This window comes from Xenopus laevis, chromosome 7L, assembly GCF_017654675.1.
Source record: "Xenopus laevis strain J_2021 chromosome 7L, Xenopus_laevis_v10.1, whole genome shotgun sequence".
In the NCBI taxonomy this organism is placed as follows: Eukaryota; Metazoa; Chordata; class Amphibia; order Anura; family Pipidae; genus Xenopus; species Xenopus laevis.
The window spans coordinates 48,679,697-48,705,173 of NC_054383.1; the positions used below are offsets into that span (position 1 = coordinate 48,679,697).

Genomic DNA, 25,477 nt, shown 5'->3' on the forward strand with positions numbered 1-25,477 from the left:
AAACTATTTCACAACTCATCCAAATAAATACAGTTACATGGCAAACCAAACTAGATTGAACATTCATCATACAGGTACTATAATTGAAAAGCATTGAGAAGCAATAAGGATTAGGGCTAGGGTTTCCACCTGGCCAGTAAAAATGTTGCTTGGTGCCAATGTTATTTATAGGGAAAAATCACAAAAATATTGTAAGGCCAGTATTTTTTTTTCTCAAGAAAAGGAGGCAATACAAAAAAAAGGGGAGTAATACATTACATTGTAACAGTGTTGTACTGACAATTTTTAAAACCAGAAAATGTAATTATATCTTTTGATATTACAAGAAAATGAATATGCCATACATAGTTTTAAAACATAGTTACAGACTATGAGCAAATACCAAGCAGGATTATTGTATCATAAGAACTAATGCAAAAATCGAATAGATTGAGACAATTAGGCATTTAGGAATTTGTGCCATTTTAAAGTGGAAACTCACCAATTAAGTTGGTGTTGTAATCAAATATTCAGCCTCATAATGTATCTAGCATATACAGTATAGATATTTCCAGAAGTTAAAAAAAACACAAATAATGAAAGAATAAAAAAGAAAAAATAGTAAGCTTCCATCAGATCTTATGAATCAAAGTTAAAAAAATAAATAAATAAAAAACAGCAAATCAGTGACCTGTGGATTGGTTTCTGTTAATAGAATTAAAGCAAAGCCTAACCATAAAATATATAAATGACTTCCCTGTCTAGATGATATAAAGGTTAACTTGAAGGAGAATGTCCCCTTTAATACAGAGTTGCTGTGTCAGCTGAGTTATTAGAAGAAAGAATTATGATTTCAAATGTCAATAGAAACATAAACATTCAGCAACTCTTTTTCATGTTATGGCAGTGCCCTTTCAAGGAAATTTGTTGGGAGAAAAGACTGGTATCACAGAAATAGAACTGAAAGCAATGTTTATCAGGAACTCCAAGCAGGTACATATAGAGATAGGAAATGGTGAAAATAGGGATGTTATTGTTCTCATTGTATAAATTAACCTGGAATGTTGCAGGACTAAGTGCCTTGATTATATAATAATCCTAAATTCAGTTTGCTAAATGGGACTAATACATTAATAGCAATTAGAAACAAGCCAACACAACGTAATGAGGTTAATTCCTCTTGATGCATCTTCAAAAGTTTCTCTCCGTTGTCTTGATGAGCTGCGTGAAGCCCTGATTTACAGTAATTAATGGGCTCACGTTTCCAGGAAGAAACTATAGAAGGAAGAGTTCACAGATGAGAATAGGTAACTGCAGCAAGAAGGGAGAGGGTTGCAGTTGTTTCCCATCTGTGTTTTGAAGCTATTCCTGGGCAGACATCCAACTCTATGTTAACCTGTGTGCTTCTGGCTCCCCTTAGCCTCAATTTATGAGACTGCGTAGCATGAACCTATTTAAATCTCTGTGCTGGCAGACAAACCCGCAGCACATTGCAATGAGGTGAGCAAAAGGTTAGATAGATACACGTTTAATGTTTTAAACACAAGGATTGTCAAAAATCTTTAATAAATTTCCAATAGTAGAAGCAATAGGACCATATACTCTATGATTTTACTATATAGAAGAGGTTGCTAGTTAATTTTGTATCAAGAGCCTTAATTGATTGCATGGTTATAAGGATATTCTTGTCTGTGCAGGTAAGATATCCATTAAGTCCAGTTATTTCTTGTGATCACCAACAGATTCCTAGAGCTGACTTATCAGCTGTCCTTGAAGGTTAGAGCTGTGATCCACAAAGCTGGAGTTTATAATACATGCAGTTAGTTTTGGAGGCAGAATTAATGCATAAATGAGGTAAGAAAATGGATTTAGTAGGGAGATGATGTCATCCGAATCAATGTGTTTCTTGGGGAAATCACAGGAATATAAAATATTACCATTAATAGATATTCCTGTGTTTAAGGCAGTACATTTTGTTTTGATATTGCATAGAATTGCTCAATCTACACACAAAATAAAGAAGACATGTAAACTGGTATTATATTATGCTTGTATGTTTAATTTCCTCCAACCTATAAGTGAATTCTGAACTACTAGATCTATTTAGATCAATCAGTTATTTCTACTTCATCCATATGCCCTTTATATCATTATAGAGTAATACCCGAACACAGAATTTAAATCTAATTTAAACTGGACTTCTGGGCTTCTAGAATGCTAATGCAATGTATGTTTAAAATGCAGTATGCGCATGGTATTCTTTTGTGCTTTTTTTTATACAAGTGTTAAATTCTAACTGTAATTTAGGAATAAAACAACAGTGTTCTATGTAAATCAAATTAATATATGATAGAAATCCACTGACATTTCACTTCCAGAAAACATTCCAAATGTTTATGCTTTGTGATAAGTACATGTTGTCACTCATTGCCTCCTGTTGACCTCTGTCTGATCCATTTCTACTGTTCACTGCCAGAATTCCCCTTTATTTTACTTGCCCTTTTTGCTGTTCCTCTACTGGTAGGTTGCTTGGCGTTTTAGTGACCTCTTTATCTAAGCAGTGATGTCCACCTTTTTCCAAGTCCCTTGAAGGATCTTTTTTGGCATGTGTGCCTCCAGCTATAAAGCACAGATCTATAGTAACAGTATTTACTGATAAAAATACACATGAATATTAATCATTCAAATAGAAAAACAGAAATACATCTAGAATGCTGGCTCCGTTCTGGCATTAGCTCTATGTGGTCTCAGACAAGTCTGCATTTCTCTAATGATGGCTCCATATGTATAAAGCAAAAATCTTTTACATAAATCAATGTTAGCCCCTTTGAACTCAATACAGGACATAAGGAAATGGTTCACCTTAAATGTAATATGTTGTCCCATAAGCACCACTCCACTTAAGTAGGACGTATGTTCTTGTTATACATAAAACTGGAGAAATAATCAGAATATTATTTAATGTTGCATGTGTTTCCTGAAATTCAATGCCTGGATAAATCTCACTCATTGTAGTTGAGCATACATTGTGCATGTTGCTTTAAAATAAAGATGATGCATACTGTATATTTAATATCCCACTATATTTCAGGTAGGCAGTAAAAAGACTGAGGTGCTGTACTGAATACACTGATTTTTGCAACAGGAGAGACCATGGCATTTCGATAAGTACATTTTATGAAAAAAGGGTGGAATGCAGAAAATATTTTAATATTGGTTGTTAATTATTAATTGAAAGAATTGGCTAATAGCAGTAGCAATTATTAGATAAATAAATAATGTGAAGAACATTTTGTTACAAAATCCTTGAATTAAATATAAAGATCTGTTGATAATTCAGCAAGTTCTGAATTACACATTCATCTCTGCTTCTCTTCATGTGTGTTTTCTCTGCAGGTTGGAGAGAAGCTGATGTGCTCACACCAGTCCCTCTGGCATTTGCAAGAATACACATTTGATTTGAATCCAATCTGCTTGGGTGCTCATACATACACAGTGGAGGCTGACCTCAGTTTCAGCTCTGTTGTGTGTGAGCGCTCACAGGCTGATAGGATTCAAATCGATAGAGCAGGGGCACTGAGTACTTCTCTTAGTCTGCAAAAATATGCAGGCTGACAACAGCCGGAGCCTTCAGCCTGTGTGCCCATAGCCTTAAGGTCTAGTGTTCCTATTTCCTTATCTGGAAAACCCTAGGTCCCAAGCATTCTGGATAACAGGTCCCACACCTGTAATATTTATAAAGCTCCAAAATATTTTGTAGCGATGTACAGTAGTTAAAAAGCCTAGTAAATACTAAAAGGAGTTGTAGACAAGACAGCAAACTTTTGTAAAATTTTGCACTTCTGTGTTTGGATTTTTTTTCGTCTGAAATGTATCTAAATTTATATTGCACAATATTTTGTATGGACTTAAAAAAGTTGGATATGTTGCCTGGGTGTGTGATCTATATTTCTTCTGTTCTGTAGTTCCCTATTTAGGGTAGCAGTAGGAAAATAAAAAAATTACAGTCACATATATTAGTGCTGGTTTAGTTTTCACTCTCAAGGTGATAAGCCAGGTGGGTTGTTTGAAGTCTCAAGTAGAATTCCCTAGCCGGGGACCCTATTCATCTGCTTCTGCATTGATCACCAGGGCTTTTTAGGACATTTCAGCAACAGCCGCCTGTCCTCTTTAGCAAACCCTGCTAATTCCTGAGTGCTGAGTGATAGATTTCAGCCTGTTCAGCAGAAGGAAAACTCCAGATCAAAAAGGATTATCTGCTAATGGTTCATACATAAGGCAAGGAACACCTGGTAGGTGATGTCAGCTCTTGGAGGGCAGAAACTTCTGAATCATGGATTTGACACTGTTGTTCCTGTAAACAAAGGGGACGTTGCTTGCAAAAGGGGAATCAAAGAACCAAAAAAAGCTTCCTCTCAGCTGGGAATGCTTAGAGTCTTGCATTCCATCATTCATGTCTATGGGGTTGCCATGCAGCATGACACATCCAATACACACCTGCATCAACAGAGGAACAAACTTAGGTATAACAGATGTTCCCTCTTAGCACACATACAGTACAAAGGTAGTTAATGTAAAACTTTTGCTAAACCTGTGCCAGGAAAGATTATTGGTCTTTTATTACATATCACAGGCATATTCTGCAGTGCTTTACAGAGATTATACATCATTCACATCAATTCCTGTCCCTGTGAAACTTATAATGTATCACATACACACACACACACACAAACACACACACACACACTATGATTATTTGCATGAACCCTTTATAAGAATGTTTTAGGAGTGTAGGGAAGAAACTGTACTTGGACAAAACAAACACAAGCACAGGCAAAATATCCTTGCAGATAGCTGCTTGTCTGGCATTCAATTTAGGAACCCTGCACTGCAAGGCAGGAATGCAAACCATTGCACTACAATGCTGCCTTACAACTTTAATTCAGACAACAACATTTTATACGAGAGAAAATTAATCTTGAATTTATTTAGAAATTAAAAAGTAATTCAAGTTAGAAATCAGTGGAAAACCCACATACCCACTTGCTCCCCCATCTGTATGTACAACACATTACAACCAATGCCAGAGGCTTGTGAGTTGATTCCTGCCATGTAAGGGGATGCAAATGGGTGACAGATATAAGCTTGGCCATTATTCCTGATGCACAAGAAGGAGATAACATGGTGCAATGAGTACTGATTGTTATATACCACTTTTTTTGCACCAGGAATTGGCCAGTGATTAGAATATGGCATCCTGATGGGTTAAAATTTTGCACCGCCGTTGAGCCTACTCCTTTGTAAATGAGTACTATTTCTTAGTAGTTTTTGCTGTACAGTATTGTCAGTCCCAGTACTTGTTATGTTGCAATTTTATTTCTTGCAGATTAGGTTTCTTTTTTACACTTTTACACTGCTTTTACAGTAGAATGGAAGCACTTGGTGCACATTATGGGCTACAATTACTTCAACAATTACTGTTGTTCCCTATAGCAGGCGTTATAAGGTTATAAAGTGAAAGTAACATTGGTGACGCATGGGCGCTAATAATACACTACTGTGGGCCAATGAGATCAAAGTGAGTTGACTTTATCTACAAATTTGTAAACAAGCTTAGATAAGCACTTTCTCATACAATCTCAGCAGTCCACAAACTTCCCAGGTATTTTTGTCTTTACCAAACCAACCTGTTTTCTTGTTTCCTGGGTATTTTGCTTTTCTTCTCTGATTTAAGAAATCTTTGCCAGGTAAGCCACGCTGTAGCTTAGAATGGTCTTAAGGTGGCCATACATGGGCCGATAAAAGCTGCCGGCAGACAACGTTGGCAGCTTAATCAGCACCAGACTTCCTCTCCAGCCGCCCCTAGGCGGTCCTAGCGCCCGCCTTCCCATCGTGCCGGCGAAAAAACGCCGGCGCAGCTGATGTAGTTGAATGGGGACGCGAACGTCCCCATAATGTGGCTGGGCGGCATGCCGCCCCTAGTTTTTGCCGCCCTAGGCCCGGGCCTATGCGGCCTTGCCGCAAATCCGGGCCTGAGCTTAATGGCCAGTGTATGGGGCCCTGCTATGGACTTCCCAGACCAATATCTGGTCAAAAACCAGCCATATGTTGACTGGGCCTGCTTAAAGATCCCATTAGATCGAGGAACACATTGGTTTGTTGATGCGGTCCTTGCTCCGCCTGCATTCCTGGCCTTGTGATCCGATCATTGACCCCTAAAGCCAGCGGCGTTTCATGGGCTGCTGCCACCTGAGGCTGCATCGCTATAGCAGGGAGCACTAACAGAATCAAATTCAGCTCTCAAAATTACCAGAGGCGGCTTATTGCCACCCTGGTAAATGGCCGTTCTATGTCGACTGCGGCAAGGTTCCACCTTGCCTCATTGCAGGAGCGGCCCTGCATAGGGCCTACAATCAGATCAGAATGATATTGCCCACTCAAGACTGGCATATCGGTGCAAGATTTGTTTGGCGACCTCTCTGAACAAACTGATCTGACTATGTATGGCCACATTTAGACCTTGAGCATAATGTTATCTCTGTCTCCTTTTGCAGCATCCATAAAATCTCTCTTCTAAAGCTGGCCATAGATGTTGAGATCAGATCCTGATCGTGAGACCACGATCTTCTCAGAAGGATCGTACGATCGTACGAATTTACCATCAACTAAAAAGACCAATTTGCCAGGAAAACAAAGGGGAGCTGCCTGCTTGGCCCTGCAAACATAGATAGATTGCACTGGGACCGACAAAGATTTTTTAACCTGGCCGATCAATTTCCTGACAGATGTCAGCCGAAAAATCATAAGATGTATGATCGTTTGAATCCCACTAACCGCACGATAATTTCGAAGGATTGGTCAGGCTTCCCTAAAATCGGTCGTTCGGCAAGAAGAATCGTCGTGTCTATGGGGAGCTTTAGGAAGCTTTGCCCCTTGTTCTCCTCCCCTTTTTTGGTAAAGTCATAGGAAAGAAAGCAGAAGTAGTGAGAACTATGGGGTTAAGGTCAAAGATGTTCAAGTAGCTAAAAAAACAGGAACTTATTTTGCCTTTTTTTCCCGCAATGGTAATTGTTTCAGAAAAAAATTGTTTTTACAAATCTGCAATGTGCTGGGTACAAAAAGTCATGCAATGCTTGTGGAATTTTTGGTGCAAGATGGACACTGCATAAATATGAGCTTTTTTTAAAACTTTTTTCTACATTTGCATATCGAAAACTATGATATACCCTATTTATTGGTTTGTGTGAGATTTATTTTTCTAAATATGTTCCGTAAAATAAAATATATTGGTATAGGTCATTTGAGACATACATATTTATTCATACGAGTAGAAAAAGCCATGATTGCTTTTATATGAAAATCTCATCTACAGATTCTAATTAAACATTGTTGTTCGGCTGCCATAGTTTCATGAAACATTATAGAATGATTGCTTTAATTTATTGAGCAATAACATTTGAGATACTTTGACATGTGATTATAATATTCTGTAGCTCTTATGCTGTTGTGACTGAACAACAGTTCACCTTTAAATGAACCTTCATATTATAGATTAACCTATTCTTTGCAACTATATCATTGGTTTTCATTTTTGATTTTTTTAATGCTTACTCTTTTATCTGCCTTTCTTTCCTTCTTTTCAAGTCTCAGTTTAAAGAGGTAATTCACCTTTACGTTTAGTATGGTGTAGAGAGTGATAATCTCAGATAATTTACAATTTCTTCCCAATTTTTAATATTTTTGAATTTTGCGTTATTTAACTTTTTATTCAGCAGCTCTCCAGTTTGCAGTTTACAATTTCTGGTTGTAGGGTCCAAATTACCCTAGCAACCATGCATTGATTTGAATAAGACACTGGAATATGAATAGGAGAGGGCCTGAATTGAAAAATGAGTAATCAAAATAGCAGTAACAATAAACTGGCAGCCTTACAGAGCACTGCTTTTTTAGATGGGGTCAGTGCCCCCATTTGAAAGCTGGAAAGAGTCAAAAGAAGAAGACAAATAATTCAAAACCTATAAAAAAGAAAAAATGAGGGCCAATTGAAAAGTTGCTTAGAATTAGACTATATTTCTCTAAAATACTAAAAGTTATCTTACAGGTAAAAAACCCTTTAAAGAGTAACAGTCACTCTAAGCAAAATAAAGTTCACATAAACTATATATGATTTAAATATTGTTTTCTTCAGAAGGTACCATTTTACTATTAAGACAGGCATTACATCATCACAAAATATTGTGTATCGGCTAGAATGGGGCTCCTGATGCACAGGTTACACAATTACAGACAGTGAGGAAGGAGGCACATGTAAGGAGGGCAGTGACATCTAGGAAGAACATAAATATAAGTGAAACTGATTGGTGTGCCTGAGGCATAGCAACGGGGAAGGCAAAATATGATTGTGAGCTGGAATTTATCTGAAACAGGTATGGATGTTTTTTAAAAAAAATTGCTGCCGTTCATGTCTATTTAAAACAAACGTTTTTTATGCAGCTTTTTATGTCTGGGTGACAGATCCCCTTTAAAAAACAAAAAAAATGAGGTCTTTGTTAAGACATGTATCACTTGTTTTTCTGTATTAGTCCTTCCCTATTCATCTTCCATTATTAATTTTAAACCATTGCCGATTGCTAGAGTAACTGGTACATTAGCAACTAGCTGAAATACAAAACTGTAGAGCTGCAAAAAATTATAAAAACATAAAATATGAAGGCCATTTGGAAATTTAAATACTATCTATATTATACTAATACAGGGTATTTAGTAGAACTCTTCAGCATAAGATCTTATCTGTTAACTGAAACAACACAAAGACTAATAGATATGTGCCTATATGTTTGCACCCAGACCTAGATTTGTGGCGAGGCCGCAAAGGCCTGGGCCTAGGGCAGCAAGAATTCAGGGGCAGCATGTCACCCAGCCACATTCGAAGGGGCACTGGGGACACACAGCTCCCCAGTGCTCCAGTGCATGCACGCTCGTGCAGCGGGTGGGGCGTGAAGGTGGAAGGGCAGGTGCTAGGACCATGCGGCATAGGGGCGCCGAAGAGGGATATCCAGGCCTGTTTGTACCCTTTCAAATTCTTTTATTCCAACTTGTTTATTAATGATAAAAAAATTATTACAAAGGGTCCACAACTATATAACATAATGCACTTGTTATTATTGATCTGTATTTAACAATGGTTTTTATTTTTATCTATTTCACATTTGAAAGGACACTATTTTAAAAATACTGTACTGCCATCCGCAAAACACAGGATCCTTTAAATGACACTTTTCTTTTCCAAGTGCCCAATTTCAGGAGGCTATAGTCTCCTGAACTTCTCAGGCCTAGTTACTATGGGGCATGGAGTCTGCTTGCTGCCTGGTTTTCTTTGAATGCTTATGCCAGACATTAGGTACAGGGCTCCCTTATGACAGTGGGCAAATGTTTGGTAATTAAGCTCTAACGAATAAACACATAAAAGCAGCTAAATATAAGACACCAATTACACAGCTCTTTATACTGGAGGCCTAGCAAATGTACATGTTAAGCCAGTATCATATTGTATTTATGGTATTGCAAACATCTTTAATAACTATCTGCAAAAGCCAAGTCTTTGCAAACACATAACTCAGGCATAATCCTGTTAGCATTGCTTGTGGTTAGAGTGGTCAATCAAATCAATAAGGCTGGGATTGCACCAGAGTAATTGTTTTAAAATAATGAATGAAACTAAAGCCAATATTGTTGTTTTATAACTAAAGATATCAGGGTTCAAAAAATCATAGTGGACTACATTGCATTTACAATTTATGAATAACTGTAGCCCCTGTTTATTTTTAGCATTGCAATTTTCTTTTAATCATAGTTTTTAGAAAGTTGCTAAATATTTGGACACATTCCAACAGCTACACAACAAACAATAGGTGGATAACTGCAATAAGGTGCCTTTCAGTTTCATTTAGAACCCATGCAATAACTTCTGAGCGTTTCTTCATTATTAATCTGTATGACAGCAATATTAATCCAATCTGGTTTTAAATTATGAGCAGGAGATAAGCACTTCAAGAAGGTATTGATTCCAAAGAGCTGAGATGAATAGCCCAAACTGCATTTTCATTACAATGTATTTTTCTTATAAACAAAATAAAGGGGAAATCAATGAGTCGCATACGTTTGCAGAGGAAATCTCATAAAATCAAGGGTAATTTTTTTTTTGCTTATTCAATTTTGTTTCTAAACCGTATAGCTTTTAGTAAAGAATGATAATAGAGATTATTAGACAATACTGCTGCTGCTTAACCATCTTTTATTATGTAAGATGGGGCCAGCAGAACACTGGTTTTATGCAAGAATTTTACTGAAACCATTTTAACCCCCTGAGTTGTAATGTGAAGAATGCAGCTTCTCCCATTCTAAAATGTGGTGCAATTGATATAGGTGTTTAACATACACCACTAGATGCAATAATTACTATCTGAAGTTCAGTAGAATATACCTTCATTTGTCTGGGCCTGTGGAGTTGCAAGGCTAATGATTAATTCACAAAAATTTTTTCAATGTGCCAACATTTTTGTAGTACCAATATTCCATTTATGAAATACACGATATCTATCCTTGTGTAGTACTGTAGTATATGATACAAGTTTATAAGCATCGTTAATTAAAGGTTTCGTGGCAAGCGTAAACATAGTAACATTATTCAAATTGTTCTTAGATACAGTCCTCCGGGTAGTAGCTCAGTATATACAGTAGTGTGGCAACACTTTAACGTGTCTATGTGTGTCAGCATGCATATCAGACCAGTTCCTGGATCAACTTGGTCTGTGAGCTATCTATTGTGGTTGACATTTTGACCAGAAATCTGAAACCATCTCATAACAAGGATGCACAGATGCATGGACTTTTCTCCATATATAAGTAAAAAAGATGGCACTTTGCACCACAACTCTGACATTGTGCCACCTTTATAAATTATCTTATTCCCTCTCCATATAGTACTTCACAGAGAGGTATACGTCATTCCTTCTGTATAAATTGCTGTTCAAGCTATACTGTATATTACCATAAAAATACAAAAAGCATCGATGAAGTGTTTTATTTTGAAGGGTAAAACATTTTCGTTTTTTAAATAAGCTTCCCAGAATCCCCAGTCATACAGGTGTGGGACCTGTTATCCAGAATGCTTGGGACCTGGGGTTTTCTGGATAAGGGAAATTTAAGTAATTTGGATCACCACTTTAAATCTACTAAAAAATCATTAGCTAAACCCAATAGGATTGTTTCTATTCCAATAAGGATTAATTATATTGTAGTTGGAATCAAGTTTAAGGTACTGTTTTATTATTACAAAAATTATTTGACTAAAATGGATTGTATGGGAGATGGCCTTCCTGTAATTTGGAGCTTTCTCGATAAAGGGTTTCTGGATAACAGATCCCATACCTATACAAAGCTTTGGGTATCCTTCATTGGCTTTCTTCCATTCTGTATCCTGCAACAGTGGGAATTTTGAACAGAAAAACTCGAATACCCCCCAAAACACCAGCTAAAGGCACAACTGTTCCAGTTATACTCATTAGCAGACCACACTGACTAGTGCTACAAATTCTAGTGGGGCAACCATATGCAATGGAAATTCTTTCAGTTTATTAATTCTACCCTGTACCCTAAAGACACTATTGCAGTTTCCTCCAATGCCCTCATTCATTCAATATTACTACAGGTATAGGATCCCTTATCCAGAAACCCGATATCCAGAAAGCTCCGAATTACGGAATGGCTGTCTCCCATAGACTCCATTTTATCCAAATAATCCAAATTTTTAAAAATGATTTCCTTTTTCTCTGTAATAATAAAACACTAGCTTGTACTTCATCCCAACTAAGATATAATTAATCCTTATTGGAAGCAAAACCAGCCTATTGGGTTTATTTAATGTTTAAATTAATTTCTAGTAGACTTAAGGCATGAAGACCCAAATTACGGAAAGATCCGTTAACCCGGAAAACCCCAGGTCCGGAGCATTCTGGATAACAGGTCCCATACCTGTACTATGAAAATTGGTGCCATTTTGAAGTGCTCCAGAGACTTATGCGCATTTGTTTTTAGAGCTTTTGCGCAATAGTTTGTAGCTGTTGGAAGCCCTTAAGAGGAAAGATGTTGTATTATTATTAACAGCATGATGAAACGTGCTCCTGGGACATTAACCCCAAGACATTTTCCCAAACAAACAAATAGGACACGTATGGTCAGGAGCTAATTAACTACTGCTATGAAACAGGCAATGCAAAATAACAGAAGCCCATGTTTGAGTGAACGATTTAATGATTGTATTGATTTGTTAATGCTTTTTGTTATCACTTGGGGCTATGTCAGTGTTGTTTTCTCTCCACAGCTTTTTCCAGAAAAAACACAGTAAGAAAAAAGTTAAGTGCATCTTTTAAAACAGAAGGTTTTTAGCTCATGGAAGTTATGATCACCCCAACAGGCAGGCAACTGCAAAATATCCTGTGTGACAATACCCTTTGTATGTTGTATAATGCTCTGCCAATTAAAAGTTCAGTTTCTGGGAGAAAAATCCCATTTATTAATGATACTTGCATCAAAAGGAGCTCTTCTGCACTTCTGTATAGCTGCACTGGGCACCACACAGGTCTTCCTGCCTCCTGTCCTGAATTGGATGCAGTTGCATTTATTGACACAGGGGAATATTGGACCTACTGCCACTGTCATGTGGTAGAGGTCATTCAAGCAAAGTGCAATTTCGAGTGCAATCACCATGTTTTTATCCCACAATGCTGCATGTTTTCCCCAGAATGCCTGCACAAATGCAGGAAATTCTGGAACTGAATTTGTGTATCTTGTATTATAAATGCATAATAAGTGCTGCACTCTGTTCTTCCTTAGTTAGATGAAATTTTGCCATCATAATGTCAGTGTCAGGGTTAAACGGCTAAGGAAGGTTGGAGTTGGTAAGGACCAAGGATATTAAGCAAGTTTGTAGTTGATTTTCAGGCAAAAGATCAGGGCAGGCAGATAATAGCGGAATCAAAGTCAAAGCAGGAGGTCAGGAACCAGTAGATCAAGCCAAAATGACCCAGGAATTCTTAGTGAGAAGGACCTATATTCGAGCATTGAACCTGTTTCTCTGTTCTTTTATTTCATTTTTGCATGCCGAAACATGATGTGATGATGGCTGCCATGTGCACCCTCAGCTTGGATCAAAATTGGAACACTCCCCATGAAGCGCTCCTAACAGTCCTAAACTGCAATAAGATGTACGATGTTTTCAGAGGTTGTCTCTTCTTTTTTGGTTTTGCTCAAAACCACAATTTGCACCCCTGTAGGTGTGTAGCGGGAGCGACCAACCTGTATTGTACATAGTGTATTGAGAAAGGCTTTTTATTTTTTAAAGGGGACCCGTCACTCATAAAAATGATTCAAAATCCTATTTTATCACATTAGTCAAGTAAAACGAACTTTAATTACACTATATAAATTATAATCTTGTTTCCTTCAGTCTGGGAATTCATAATTATAGCAAGCAGGCAGAAGCCATTTTGTGGACACTGTTGTTAAGACAAGCCTTGCGTCATCTCAGAATCTTGATTGTGCACCAGAATGAGGGACCTGATTTCCATCCCCATGCCCTGGCTGCACAATTAAACAGTGAAGAGAACTGGGAAATATGTGGAGAGCAGTGACATCTAGGAAGTGCTGAATGGAAAGTGAAAGTTTTTTGCCCCACTTCTATGCCTAAAGGTGGCCATACACGTAGAGATCCGCTCGTTTGGCAGTGTCACCAAACAAGCGGATCTCTCCCCAATATGCCCACCTGGCGCCCAACGATCGGATCCTAACTATGGCTACCGGAGGGGTCGGATCGAGGGACTGCATCAACGAACAGATGCGGCCGCGATCCCACGGGATTTTTAGTCCCGTCCGATCGACATCTGGCCAACTTTCAGCCAAATATCCAGGTCCGGAACTAAGGGTAGGCAGAAGAGGCAGCTGCCTAGGGCGCAATAATTGGGGGCGCTGGGCAGCTACCTCTTCTGCCTAACCCTAGACAGAACCCACCTGGAAATCTGTTTGCAATAAGCGCTGCATGCTCGAGTGGCGTTTCGGTTCATGTGAATGTCTTTACTGTGCATGCGCGCCGAGAAAGTCTTTACTGCGCATGCGCTCCAGGAACATCTTTACTGCGCATGCGCGCCGGAACACCTTTACTGCGCATGCACGCCGGGACGCCTTTACTGCGCATGCGCAAGTGACGGGGAAAAAGGAAGGGGCGAGCAGGCTGGCTGGGCTGCGTAGGGTGCTTGGCCTGCTTGGCCCGCCTCTGCAGATATCGATCGGGGAAGTCCATCAGAGGGCCCCATACACGGGCCACACGGTCTGTCGGCAGCTTTTATCGGCTCGTGTTTGGCTACCTTAAGGCATAGAGGAGGGGCAGACAATATTTGATTGACAGCTGAGATTTTTAAATGAGTTTACAACAGCTATGAATGCTTTAATAAAAAATAAAAATTCGATTAAATTTAAAAAGGAATTTTATTATACCGATTTTTGTGTCTGGGTGACAGATCCACTTTAGATGAGCCTATTTTAGATTGTACTTCCCCTTGCACTCCTTTTCTTACAGAAAATGACAACACTAGAAGGACATTTAGAAAAAAATATTTGCATAAAGGGAGACTGGAAATACAGTGCACTTATGTAACTCTTTAATTACCATCTGAAGCGTATTGACACACTGAATACTGTGCTGTGCTTTTGCTTTCTTGGTGGTGTACAAAAAAATCTCCCAATGTTTCTGTGCTGTGATTACATTTCCATCCTTCTACATAACATTGTTATACAAAAACACTCTGATCTTATTCTCCAGGGCTAATGGGTAACAGCTTTTAGTTGCTTTTTTTTCTCCCCCTGACTGAAGTATGATACATTTAGACCAATGTTCCCATGTTACTTTGTAGGGCCATTAACCGCTCAATTAGAGTATTAGCCTATTTTTAGTGAAGAAAAGAGCCACCTCCTTATCAGATTGGAAGGAAGGGTAATTGTATTTGGCCCATCCATGGGCTCTTTAGCTGTCCTGGGAATTTTTTCACAAGTCTGGAGGATGCTGGTAATCCTGTAGTTTATACAATTAACCTCTTCACTACAAATGCTGGCATACCACTTCAGGTGCTAAAATGCATGAGTGCTGTTGCCAATAGCAATTAATCAGTAATTTAGAGAATTTTGTTAGAATATGAAAGCAAATATCTCATAGGTTGCTATATGCAACTGCACCCATGTAAGTCAATTAGCCCCCCAGCATCAGTTGTTACAGTGACAACTTTAAATGGCAAAGTATATTAAATGAGTGGGGCCCCTAGCATTTATTTATACAGTGGTTACCTGTAGAGATGGGCGAATTTGACCCATTTCGCTTTGCCAAAAATTCGCCTTGGCTGTTGCATTTAGTTAGGTTCAATACAACTAGTATTCTAAACGTATTTGTGGCGGAGCTGCAGTGACACACCAATGAGATCTTGCCCTGGGTCCACCATTAACTTAAACCAATCCTGCTCAGAATGGTTCTGGAATAGGCTGCACACCAGTCTGCAACACTAAGGTGCATGTGCATACAGGTATGTAATGTTGCATGTAGCATACACTAATGTGAGACAATCCTATCTGCTAATAAATCTGCTAATAAACGACTTAATCTGATACTTGATACATATTAATTAAAGCATTTTTTTCACTCCAGAGAACTGGCACTGCAGTACTGCAAAGACCAGTGTTAAACCATGTTTTTTGTCTTGGATATTTAGGATTATCATTCTGAATTACGTCATGCTGTTCAGATAAAGGATGCATTTTTAGTAAGGACAAGACAGGGAACAGACCATGACGTGGTCAGCTGAGAAGATTAATGTGAACTTTCAAAAGCCTGGTTCAGTAGAAACAAAGATGAGGCCACGTGAATAGCAACTGAAAATGCTTAAGTGAACAGTGACATATAAATAAAAGAACATTTTAGAAAAGAACATTTTGTGACATTTATAGCTATTAATTCCAATTTCAACATAACTTATTAGAACTTCTTGTATGGTACAAGCCAATGCTCTTAGTACTCCTCACCTCCATCTCCTAAGGGCATAATCACTAAAATAAAGCTGGCCTTAGACGCAAAGATCTGATCGTATGAATCAAGGATTCGTACAATTTTCAGACCGTGTGTAGAGAGTCCCGACACTTTTTGTCCTGCGGAGATTGCTCATTTGGTCGATTGGACAGGTTAAAAGATTTCTGTCGGCTGCGGGTAATATCTCTGCATGTTTTTCCGATCATACGATTTTCAGTGGGAGACTGTCACTAGCTTTGGTCGGACATAACTTAGGGGCAGAACATCGGCGGATCTGTTCTTTTCTACTTTATTTGATCGGAATGGTTAGTGGCAGGTTGGGAGATGGGGAAGTCCAATCGTACGATGCGTCTGTGGCCAGCTTTAGACTAATCAGAAGATAATTGGAGCAGGTCAGATCACAATGTAAAACAATGTTCGTCACAGAAGCAATTATAAGCTCAATTTGAATACCTATACCACTGTTTGTGCATCTCTTCTCTTTATTACTTTGGGTTAATAAAGGGGTGGTTCACCCTTTACTTAACTTTTAATATGAAGTAGACATTCACATCAAAATTTATCTTTTTGTTCTGGCACTATTCTGCAAATATACAGAAAGTACATTAAATATGTATATTTATATATATTATTATTATGGTATAAGTGGCCCTCCTATGATAATACCTTGGAGGAAGTAAAAGTAGGGTCAAAGGGTTTTCACTCTTTTAAAGGGGACCCGTCATCCAAAAAAAATATTCAAAACTCTATTTTATCACATTAGTCAAGCAAAATGAACTTTAATTACACTATATAAATTATATGAATCGTGTTTCCTTCAGTCTGGGAATTCATAATTATTGTAAGCAGGCAGCAGCCATTTTGTGGACACTTTTATTAAGGCAAACCTTGCATCATCTCAGAATCTTGTTTGTGCACCAGAATGGGGAACCTGATGTCCATCCCCATGCCCTGGCTGCACAATTAAATGGTTAAGAGAACTGGGGGAATGTGGGAAGAGCAGTGACATCTAGGAAGTGAATGGAAAGTGAAAGTATTTGCCTGCCCCGCCTCTATGCCCAAGGCATAGAGGAGGGGCAGACAATATTTGATTGACAGCTAAGATTTTTAAATGAGCTTACAACAGCTATGAATGCTTTAAAAAAAAGAATTTGTATTGTTTATTTTGAAAAGAACTTTTATTATACAGCTTTTTGTGTCTGGATGACAGATCCATTTTAACAATTCAAACCATCCTCTTTGCTACACTGCTGTGGTTTTTATACCAAAATCAGCATGTTATTGATTTCAATGATCTCTGCACTGCCCAAAAGGATTGAACTAATTTATTTTGTAGCTAGTAGAATGTAAATATGCTATTAGTGGGCAGAATTTAAAGATAATAAAGTTAAACATCTTAGCCTTTGGTAACCAGATGAATACACTGGTCAGTTTGTGGTGCTGTATTACTGTAGCTAAACGAAAAGAATATTAACCTAATCCAATTTTGCAGCTCATTTTACCTTAGCCACTGTTAGAAACTATAAGAACGCATGGACAGCATGAACAGCTTGTGGTACCCCTTGTAGGAACAAATGGGCTATTAACCTTTTTAAGGAACTGCAGGCAACATTAATAAGCAGCTAAGAAACTATGACTATAGTAGTCCCTTACATATAGGATTAAAAACCATATTGCTTATTTACTATGATGGACAAAGCATGAAAAACAAATCACAATTAGTGAAGAGTGAATCTGTCCCATTTTGCTTCACTGAATAGTTCACAAAACACATTGAAGTCAATAAACACATCAATTTCTTTTTTTTATTAAAGTCCATTTGCATTAAAGTCAATGGGCTTTTTTTCTTATGGTGACTTTTTGTCACTGTAACGTTTTTATCTCAGCGACTATTTTGTCGCAGCAAATTTTTCCTTCGTGAATTTTTGCCACAGTTTCAAGAAAAATTTGCAGATGGCAAAATGTGGAATTTCTATGCGAATCCATGGCTGGCGAAAAAATTTGCTCATCACTAATCGCAATCAATCCGATGTATCCATTGTAGATCTTCATTAAAACATTTGTATATGTTTATCACATGAAAGTTTATAGACAAGATTTAATTAGAGGAGAAACAAAAGTTACTCCTAATTGAGTTCAAGTTTTCCGCATAAAAGTCAATAGAGTTTTCATGTGATAGAGTGAGATACATTTTCTTGTTGAATTTCATCTAACTCTATGGGACAATCTGGAATTGAATTAGGATCTTTTATCATCAAATTGAATCTGGTCCTTTATTTGATGAGGATGCAACCTCTCATCTATTACAGCTCAGTCTTGATGCTGTTTTTTCTCTAAGGGTCAGAGGCAGAGTTTAGGTAAAAGCAATATCCAACAACAGTAATCCAGCAGCATACAGGACAGGTAACAACGATCAGGTAGGTAGCAAAACAAACATTGCAGTTCAGCTGACCTCTAGTTAGTAGAGCTGGGGCACAGATTTCATTGATAGGATTTCTATATGAAAAGCCAAGAACACTTAGCTAGTGATGAACAAAATTATTCCTTAGATGTGGATTAGATGTGGATTAGTGGGGAAATGATGACATTAGTGAAAAAGTTGCCACAGCAAAACACCCCTTGACTCTAATGTATTTTCATTTGTGCAAAGACTCAAATATACTTTGTGCACAAGAAGTTACTGCATAATATTCACAGTTACAGCAAATTTTCCCATTGTTTTGGAATTTTTCTCTCATTATTACTCGTAGCCTTTCTCTATAGCACAATGCTCAAGATTCAAACCCAAAGAGAGACAATACATGACACTATCTATGGAAAATGTTATCTGGGGTGTGTATAGTTTTGCTGGAGCAAATTAATTCAGTTTGTGTTTAGAAAATTACATTTGTAATCATAAAACTGTTTTTGGCAGTACAAAATGCATACCATGTTACAAAATACCCTGCATACAAATCACAGCTCATAATACATAAGCTGAAACCCATATGGTAAGTGCTGGTGGGACCTATGGTAGCCTAAGATGATAAGCAAATGCTTTGGTTCTGTTTTAATCACATTTTTTTATCAACAATTTACACTAAAATGAGTTTAGAACACTTCTTCTTTAGTAAAAGCATACTTCTTTGTCACACTGGATATAAGCTGTTTAAGCAGTATTGACATATACATTTAATAATACTGACAGAATTGATGCTTTATGTTCTGCTTTCCAGGCTGGGAAAATTATCCTGATTTACCGTAAATCCCCACTCAGCATTCTAAAGAGATTCTTATGTTGGGCCATATTATTGGTGAGTTAAAGTCGCTCTTTTCTCATGTCATCATGCATTAAAAGATTTTCTGTATTTTTCCCTGCCTCCCTGTGAAGCTTGGCTGCCTTTTCATGGAACCTATACAATATACTGTATTTATAGTCTTTAGCTAGTATTTCATTTCATCTTTATATATCTAAGGGAAGCATCAGTGGCAACAGGGATTGCTGGTTTCATGTGCTGGGTGCCATATTTATGTATATGAATAATAGGTACAACACCCAATGTTCCCAGATTATTAAACCATATTAAGATATAGATAGTTTAGCAATACACCTGGATAGCTCAGGTGTTTTTTTTAATTATCTTTTCTTTTTTTTAAATCTTAGCATTGAGGTTGACATCATGTAGGGCCTAATTTCCTGAAGCTATGATAGTCAAGTTTAAATAGCATTGAAATCTACAGTATGTGGGCTACTGGCTCATATATATATATATATATATATATATATATATATATATATATATATATATATTATCTAGTAACTGACTAGCATGCCTTTAGAGACAAGACATGCTGGTACCTGTAGTAGTTTTCAAAGCAGTAATGATGCCTTCTAACAAAGTAACAGGCATAAGCAAACCATTTAACTAAATGGTCCATTAAACACAAATGGCTTAGAAATACTGTAAGGGCATCTGCATATCGAAGACTTGAACTGGAAAAAGCTAATTATAGTGCCTATGCTGCTATAATATTTAGTATACTTGTGCCTGTGTTACCTTGATATATCATTTATTCTGCAGCACGTGGAGATGCTATCATGCTTTATATGGTTTCTATGACTTTTATTTTGAAGAAAGATGATGTGTTGCCGAGCTTTTCCATCTGATTAAAATCACATAAAATTACAGGTCTGCCATTTCTAGAAGATGCTCACTGCTCATTTTGGTGAAAAATTACCAATTTTTTTTTGCTGTACAATCTTTTGCATTAAGCATCTCAGAAATGACAGAACCATCATTTCAACCAGCTGCAAGAGCTCTGCAACATTACAATTTGCAAAAAAAATCAAAAAACTATTCTTTAACCCCTATGAGAAAAATCCCACAAATCAGAGTTACCGTTATTTATAATGGGACTCTTTTCAGTTTTGCTGTATAAAGCTTTATCTGCTTTTTGCATAGGTAAAGGAGAACTGTTAATGCTGAAAACACACAACTAAACTGTAATGTAGTGTTAGTGTAGTGAAAGCTGAAAGCTGAAAACTCCTTAGTGCAGAAGTGCAGAAAGTGATTGCCCTAGGGCAGTGCTGATTCTTTTCCAGTGGACTGGGTCAGCTTTTTGGCATAATTTAAAGGAACAGTTCAGTAAAATACTGGGTATTTTACTGAATTGTGTAGAAAAACTTGGCAAATAGTCTGTGCAAAATGTTTCTAATATAGTTAGTTATCCACAAATGTCATCTATAAAGGCTGGAGTTACTGGATGTCTAACAGAACAGAACACAACTTCCTGCTTTTCAGCTCTCTAACTCTTAGTTAGTCAGCGGCTTTAAGGGGGGCCACATAGGACATAACTGTTTTAAGTGGGTTTGCAATTGATCCTTAGAATGCAGCTCTGATTCAAAAGCAAACAGTTATGACCCATGTGCCCCCCTCAAGTCACTGATTGGTTACTGCCTGTTAACCAATCAGTGGAAATGAAGAGCTGCAAAGTAGTAGTAGGAAGTAGTATTCTGGTTATTATGTTAGACATCCAGTCACTCCAGTGTTTATAGATACCATATTTGACCAACTAACTATATCACATTTTTTATTTTGCACAGCTTATGTATTTATCCAATTTTTATTTTTATACTGAACAATTCCTCTAAATTTGAGTTAAAATGATATTTTATAACAAAGAAGTCTGTCATGAAGAAGATAAAAATCCATAAAAAAGCTACATCCTACATTCAGCTAGAGACTGATTATTACCACCACTGATTGAATTATATGCTAAATGCATTCCCTTGATGTCCTAGCATTCAAATGCATACCTCCATATATCTGAATATTAAAAAGCAGGACAATATTGGCCATGCCCAACACAGAACCACTCCCCAGTAGGCGGCACTCTTTTGGTGGCCAGCAGGATTAGGACTGTCCCAACTAAATCAGGACCATTGGAAAGTATGAAAACAGCAGTATGTGAAACTAGATTTCATTTTTTAGTCCACACAAAGGGGGTTATTTACTAAAACTTGAATTTAACTCATCTTTTTATTAAACCAAGCTTGACCAAACTCCCGTCCATGTTTTTAACTTAAAATAAAATTACTCAAAAAATGCTCGATAAAATCAAGTTAAAACTTGAATCGTACATATTTTTCAGATTTGACACCCGAATAACTTTTTTTTTTCTGGTTATCGCACGAAAACCCCACATTTTTTATCGAGGTCAAGTAAAAATCAATGGCAGAGGTCCCTTGAATCATTTAAAGATGTTAATAGCCGTCATGATATTTGAGGTTTTTTTCAGTGGGTATCACTCGAAAACTCTATCAATTCGAATGATTTATGCTATTTGTCACCGAAAACTTGAATTTGAGCATTCAAGTTTTTTACTCTGACTACACTGATTCGGGTTTTCTACATTTGAGTTTTTTCTTAAATTAGCAACCATTCAAGTTGTGAGTTCATTCAAGTTCATTCGAGGTCTAAAAAAGCACACAAAGCTCTAAAATTCGACCTTTAATAAAAACTCTAAAAATTCACGAATACCTCAAATTTTTCGAGTTCATAGGCTTAAAAACCACAAATTGATAGAATTTTTTTTAAAGGAAACCCAGCTTAAAACGCCCCAGAACACCCACAAATCATGAAAGCAAAAAGCATCTTTAAATGGTTAAAGGGACTTCTGCCATTTGACTTTTACATGAATTCAACAGGTTTTAGCTGGAGGGTTTTTGGATTCTGTTTTTTTGCAGATTTGGGGCATAATAAATCTCTAGAGAAAATGAAACTCGACCTTAAATAATTAAACCCCTAAATGTTGAATATGTTTTATATATATATTGCACCTGTTTCTGTTGCACCTGCTATTTACACACATATTGAAAAGTTTATTGTTGTGTGAGGCATCAAATATTTTTTGTCCATGTTTTTCTCATTGATGCATAAATTTCATGTTTATTGTGTAAAAACAGTGTATTGTCATTTGGAGTAGTCATGTAATTCCGATAACATCACAGGTTTCCCTGGAAAATTCTCTAGGGTCACAGTCCCTTCACTTTGCTGCTTGAAGGGGGTTAATTCAAAGGAAGCTTAAATAAAGCTTTCAAACACCATTTGCCAGTACTGATGGATATCACTGTTCTCTGCTTACATGTGTTTCTGTAAATGCTTTTAAGTAAAGTGTTTTTTACTACATTTCACTCACTTTCTAATTGCTGGAGTGAACCAAGATGTCTTGCATGTTTTCTCTCTATTCCTGTTACAGTGATATGTTTATTTTGTGCTTGCCGGGCCTCCATTTTTATCCTAAATTAAAATTAAAGGGGAAGTTTTAAGTAAATACTGATCTCTGGTTTGGAATTTAAACTTTATTTCCAGTGTTACCAACCCCGGCTAGCATTTCTTTGAAAATTTAAAGATAAATAGTACAACAAATATAATTAAATTAAATTAAATGAAGGGTTGGAAGGAAGCATAATAGAAAGGTAAATCGTATAACAAAAAGAATATAGTTCAAAGACCAGATGGGGTTTTATACAGCAATTTAGTGCATATATCCTCACAATACAATACAGTTTTCAGAAGACAAAAGTGTAAATGTTTTCTGTGGCATGGGAATGAGAACCATAGATATGAGTTGGGAAGGGATTGTGGTGGTTTGAGAGGTTGTTGCATAATCCTAGATTGATTGCCTCTTCTGCAGTGTTATGGTTATGATCCATACATAGATAAAGGGAATACAAGACCAATATGTCTAGATCATCAAAATATTACAGCTGTATTTGGCTATGACATACAATAAAAGCACCAGTGTTCGGTAAAATTTGCATTTTGCTTGGTTTGTGATAAAAAAAAAAAATCTTTCATCTTTTCATTGGTATCTTGATTTCTAGGACAACTATTTATTATATTACATCAAAGCAGCCCACAATGGTCCATGCTGGTAACCTGAATGATACTGCATTGCCCTCTGTGCCCTGTAAATCATAGAGGAAATCAGTTACCTGTGTAGTCTTCACTCCTCAGATATAAAAAGCTACATTTGTATTATTGTTCTGTTTGTATGTTCAGAATTTACAGCATCGCTGTCTACTCTATTGTTATGATAAATATGTTGTAATAATAAGAATCAATACACGGCTTTAATAAGAAAGTAGGCTCATGATAGATTGAAATTGATTGTCTTAAAGGGTTAAAATGTGCAAAATTACATCCTGTGAAAATAAGCAAGATACCTGCCATATCCCATTCCATGTTACTGTAAATTGCCCAGTGGATTTATGACACCGCTAGACAACAAAAGCTATTGATCAGCAGACAAAGGGCTCCATTTTTCTAGAATTAATCAAGTCCAGTGTTTGATATTTGTCCTCAAAACTGTAAAGGAGAATAGAAACCAGCAGGATCATAAATAGCCCAGTTGGCAGACAGGAAGATGATGAATTTTAAAAGACTGTTTTTTATCATTTTCAGCATCCTTGGAACAGATGGAGGGAAATTCAGACATTGGGCCATATTAAATTTGAGAAAAGCTTAATTTATAGTTTATCATGTGAAAACATATGAGTGAGATTCATTTGGAGGCGAAAAAAAACTTTTCTCCTAAGGAAAGTAAGATTTATTTTTTCTCACTGAATGGCATTCGGCTCTGTGGGAAAATCTGGAACTGAATTAGGATATAAGTTTTTCTTATCAAACTCACTCTGGCCCATTGTGGAAGAACCACATCCACAGTACAATATGACCCTTATATGATTAAAATTTCAAGTCTTCTTGAACGGATATTGATTGTAGAACAAGGTTTTGACAATATACACAGGTCAAGGTGCTGCTAAATCAGTGACCAGGTAACCCCTCAATAGTCTATCCATTCTAGAACCCTCTACAAACTATCCAAATAATTTATTTGGGATCAGGAATGTGTTCGTTTTGGAGGAATTGAAAGGGCTTCATATACACCAAGCAGTGCATATAAAGCCTTTTCATTTTTTTGTGTGTTTCGTTTAAAATTTGTAGTAAACAAAGTTAAGCCTTATTGTATTTATATTTACTGCTAATTTTTTCTTACAGTAAATTGGATGAGCTACAGTATGTAGCTGATTTAACTATTCCCATGCCCCTGTATGATGTTACATTGCTTAGTTTTATGTATAGTGCCCTAATATGGGTATTATAGTGACAGCACTTGTGATAGCACGTATATGTGTGTAGAGTTTGGCATATTGTTTTTATTATAGTGTCACTGAGTATGCAAACCATCAACTGTTTCTGCATTGCAGATGGAACAAGACTCCAGGGCATTCTTTTTAAATGAGATCTAGGCATCTAAAATCAATGCAATTCCCTAAACAGAAACAATCAACAAACACACAGACCTGAAATTGAACAAGCATCAGGAAAAGTATAAAATATCATCATAATTTATTATTAGAATATGCAAGATGCGAAAATAACCTGTAATAAAGACATCTTTGTTTAGTGAGGTCATCATTAATTATCACTGCTTAGTTCACCTGTATAACATGCCTCATTGAAACCTGTGCTTTAAAAAATAAAGATACCACTGCTGTTATGTATAATGATATTGGGGGCAGATTTATCAATGGTTGAATTTCGAGTTTATGGAAGTTTTTAAAAACTCCCACAGACTTCCATAAACACGAAATTAGAAAAAAAACCAGACTAATGGAAATTCAAAAGTCCACTGGGTTTTAGACGGCTAATAGTCTAAATTCTTTAGATGGTACAAAATTGATAGTAGATATGCTTTTCTTCAGATATATATAATTAAACCACAAATGCCTATTAGAACAATATTGGGCTGCTCACATTGTAATAAATTGAATATAAATGCAATTCAATTGTTTAGCTGTTAGCAGGGGACAACTGACAACTTTTG

At 36.9% G+C, this 25,477-nt stretch overlaps 1 protein-coding gene across 1 annotated transcript in view; it reads left to right on the forward strand.

The window, feature by feature from the left end:
• LOC108695792 (heparan-alpha-glucosaminide N-acetyltransferase) overlaps nt 1–25,477 on the forward strand; it is a 208,757-nt gene that overhangs the window by 148,931 nt on the left and 34,349 nt on the right. The window contains exon 15 of the mRNA XM_041568935.1: nt 19,321–19,398. Coding sequence (XP_041424869.1) covers nt 19,321–19,398 — 78 coding nt within the window. The remainder of the gene's footprint in view (nt 1–19,320; nt 19,399–25,477) is intronic.